The 2,874-nt window shown below is 40.2% G+C and overlaps 1 protein-coding gene across 1 annotated transcript; it reads left to right on the top strand.

The window, feature by feature from the left end:
- Positions 1 to 607: 607 nt before the first annotated feature.
- On the top strand, positions 608 to 1,715 carry LOC121481282 (immunoglobulin-binding protein 1-like). The gene has a single exon (XM_041738553.1). The coding sequence runs from the start codon at positions 608 to 610 to the stop codon at positions 1,385 to 1,387; it is 780 nt and encodes a 259-aa protein (XP_041594487.1). The 3' UTR covers positions 1,388 to 1,715.
- The last annotated feature ends 1,159 nt before the right edge of the window (positions 1,716 to 2,874 follow it).

Raw genomic sequence — 2,874 nt, 5'->3', positions numbered from 1 at the left:
CTGGTGCTTCCTGATGCATTCGTGAAGTTTAACCACCTGTCCTGATTTTACTCTGTCAGGAGTCTCAGCACCAACAGGTTACCATGGTTCTGCGTTGCTACTCAATTTCACTTTATTCAGGCATATAGTATGTGGTCTTTAAGATAAGTTTTTAGCATCTTTGGTAGATACAGATTTGTTTTATCTTTAATCAAGTGACCCAATGTTCCTTCAAACTCAGATGTGCTATTCTGATATTAAATTATTGTGTTATATTTTTTAAAATTTCATTTTTTTAAAGGCTAGTATGAATACAAAACCATCCTTTTGTCAGAAAGATAGTTTGAAGCCACAGTAGGTATTCCTAATAGATTGCCTTTCTTGGTTGTTGATTTTACATCAGAGGAGAAAATAATGCTATTGTTATGGATTAAAATATTATGTTTTAACTGTCATTGATATTACATATTAAGGACACAGAAAACCAAAGTCATAGTGGTAAAGATATAGGATAAAAGTCATGTGATCAAAACGCAGTGTTTTTGAATTTTGCCCATTCATGGAAATTCAGAATGGACGTGATTGTCTGCCAGCCAGGTATTTTCATCAGGTAATTTTGTTTTACCTGATGGTGCCAGCATTTCAAGGAGCGCTCACCATGAAACAAGTCAACCCCAGCAAGCGTCTAGATCATTTGGAGTGGGCTCGAGAACACTTTTTAAACTACCTAACTCAGTGCCAGTACTATCGTGTGGCAGAGTTTGAGCTGCCCAAAACCAAGAACAACTCAACTGATAATAACACTGCTAGTTCCTCCATGGCCTATCCTAGCCTCGTTGCTATGGCATCTCAAAGACAGGCTAAAATAGAGAGATACAAGCAGAAGAAGGAGGTGGAGCATAGGTTGTCTGCACTGAAATCTGCTGTGGAAAGTGGTCAAGCAGATGATGAGCGTGTTCGTGAATATTACCTTCTTCACCTTCGAAGGTGGATTGGTATCAGCTTAGAAGAGATTGAGAGCATTGACCAGGAGATAAAGATCCTGAGAGAAAAAGACTCCTCAAAAGAGGAATCAACTTCTTACTCATCTCATCAGGACCGGCCTCCAATGAAACCCTTCGTTCTCACTCGGAATGTGGCCCAAGCCAAAGTATTTGGAGCAGGTTATCCAAGTCTGGCATCTATGACGGTGAATGACTGGTACGATCAGCATCAGAAATATGGAGTATTACCAGATCAGGGCGTAGCCAAGACAACACCAGAGCTCAAAAGAGGTACCCAGCAACAGGAAGATCAGGAACAAAAGGAGGACGAGGATGATGAGCAAATGCTCCACAGAGCTCGGGAGTGGGATGACTGGAAGGACACCCATCCTCGTGGCTACGGCAACCGACAGAACATGGGCTAGTCTTCCCACAACAAGACGGGACTACAGGGGCTCACATCTTCCCTGCCAAGGAAGGCTGTGCAGTCTTCCCTGGGCTCCTGCTTCAGCTGTGTACAATGAGGGCAAAGATGCTTAATCTTGCTTTGCGTTCAATAAAGTGTCAAGCAATTAAGTGTGTATTTGTACCCTAGGTGATGAGCCAGCAATCTTGTTTTGGTATTCTCCTCCTCATCATGGCATATTCCAATTTCTTAAGTGGAAAGAAAAAAGTACTGAGAAGTGGCTCTGTATAATCAATGGCTGTATGAATTATCTTAAAAATATAATAAAAGTCCCTTCTATTACATGACAAAAAAAAAAAAATATTATGTTTTAACTGTCATTGATATTACATATTAAGGACACAGAAAACCAAAGTCATAGTGGTAAAGATATAGGATAAAAGTCATGTGATCAAACGCAGTGTTTTTGAATTTTGCCCATTCATGGAAATTCAGAATGGACGTGATTGTCTGCACAGCTCAGGTAATTTTTTTTTTCATCAAAAAGATTTTTAAAAAGATATAGTGATTTTTTATAGGCCCTAAATTTTCAAATATCTCTTTTATCTACATGTGGTTAACTAAAAAGGGCCATAAATTGCTTGATAATTTATCCCTTGAGGAGTGTGATGTGATTGATTCCCTTCCCCTTGACCCTGGCTGATCAAGGACACTATGCCAGTCTTGGGCCTAGACATTAGGAGCTTGGAGGCTTTGGTCTGGTCTCTTGTACCCTCAGTTCTCATGTAAGAAGTTCGATAGCCCTGAAGCTACCACACTATGGGAGGACCCAAAGTGGCCACAAGAGGAATCTGGGGGGTGAGGGGAAGAGGAAGAAAGAGAGAGAAAGAGAGGCAGTTCCCCCTTTCCATTTTTCCAGCCCCTGGTCATTTGAGTCTTTCCAGCTGAGACTTCAGTCTCTGTAGAACAGAGAAAACCTTCCCCTATGTCCCATCCAATTCCTGACCCTCAGGAGAGTAAGACATAATGATAATAATAAATTGTTGTTTGAAGCTGCTAATGTTTGGAGGCGTTTGTTATGCACCAGTGGACACCAGAACATCATCTTTCCTGTAAAGCTAGTTTCAGGTTGTTTTATAATTTCCCTATTGTTTCCCTTATGGCATCCAAGAATACCTCCAGTCTTCAAAATTGGAATTTCTGCCTTGTGATATTATGCCTCTGAGCCCAGTCTATACTGACTCACTTCTTGTCACTGAGTAATCAACTGTTCAAACTCTTGTGTCATTTATTTGAAGCAAAAGATACCAACACACTATTTTGTGCACTTTTTTCCTTTTGGCATGGCATGTGCAATTAGGCTCACTAAATTATTTAAAAGAAAGAGTTTTCATCTCTGCTCATGGAACTGTAATTGATATCAGGAAAAAGTAGACTTCTTATTAGCACCAAAAATGTTCAGAACACTGCTGGTAGTTTCCAAGAAATGCAATATCGTATGTGTTT

Source organism: Vulpes lagopus, chromosome 23 (assembly GCF_018345385.1).
Source record: "Vulpes lagopus strain Blue_001 chromosome 23, ASM1834538v1, whole genome shotgun sequence".
In the NCBI taxonomy this organism is placed as follows: Eukaryota; Metazoa; Chordata; class Mammalia; order Carnivora; family Canidae; genus Vulpes; species Vulpes lagopus.
Note: the sequence above shows the minus strand (reverse complement) of the source record. Positions and strands in the feature narration are given on the sequence as shown.

What these genes read in the sequence shown, in the direction of transcription:
- LOC121481282 (XM_041738553.1), top strand. Translation starts at nt 608, where the DNA reads ATGGTGCCAGCATTTCAAGGAGCGCTCACCATGAAACAAGTCAACCCC.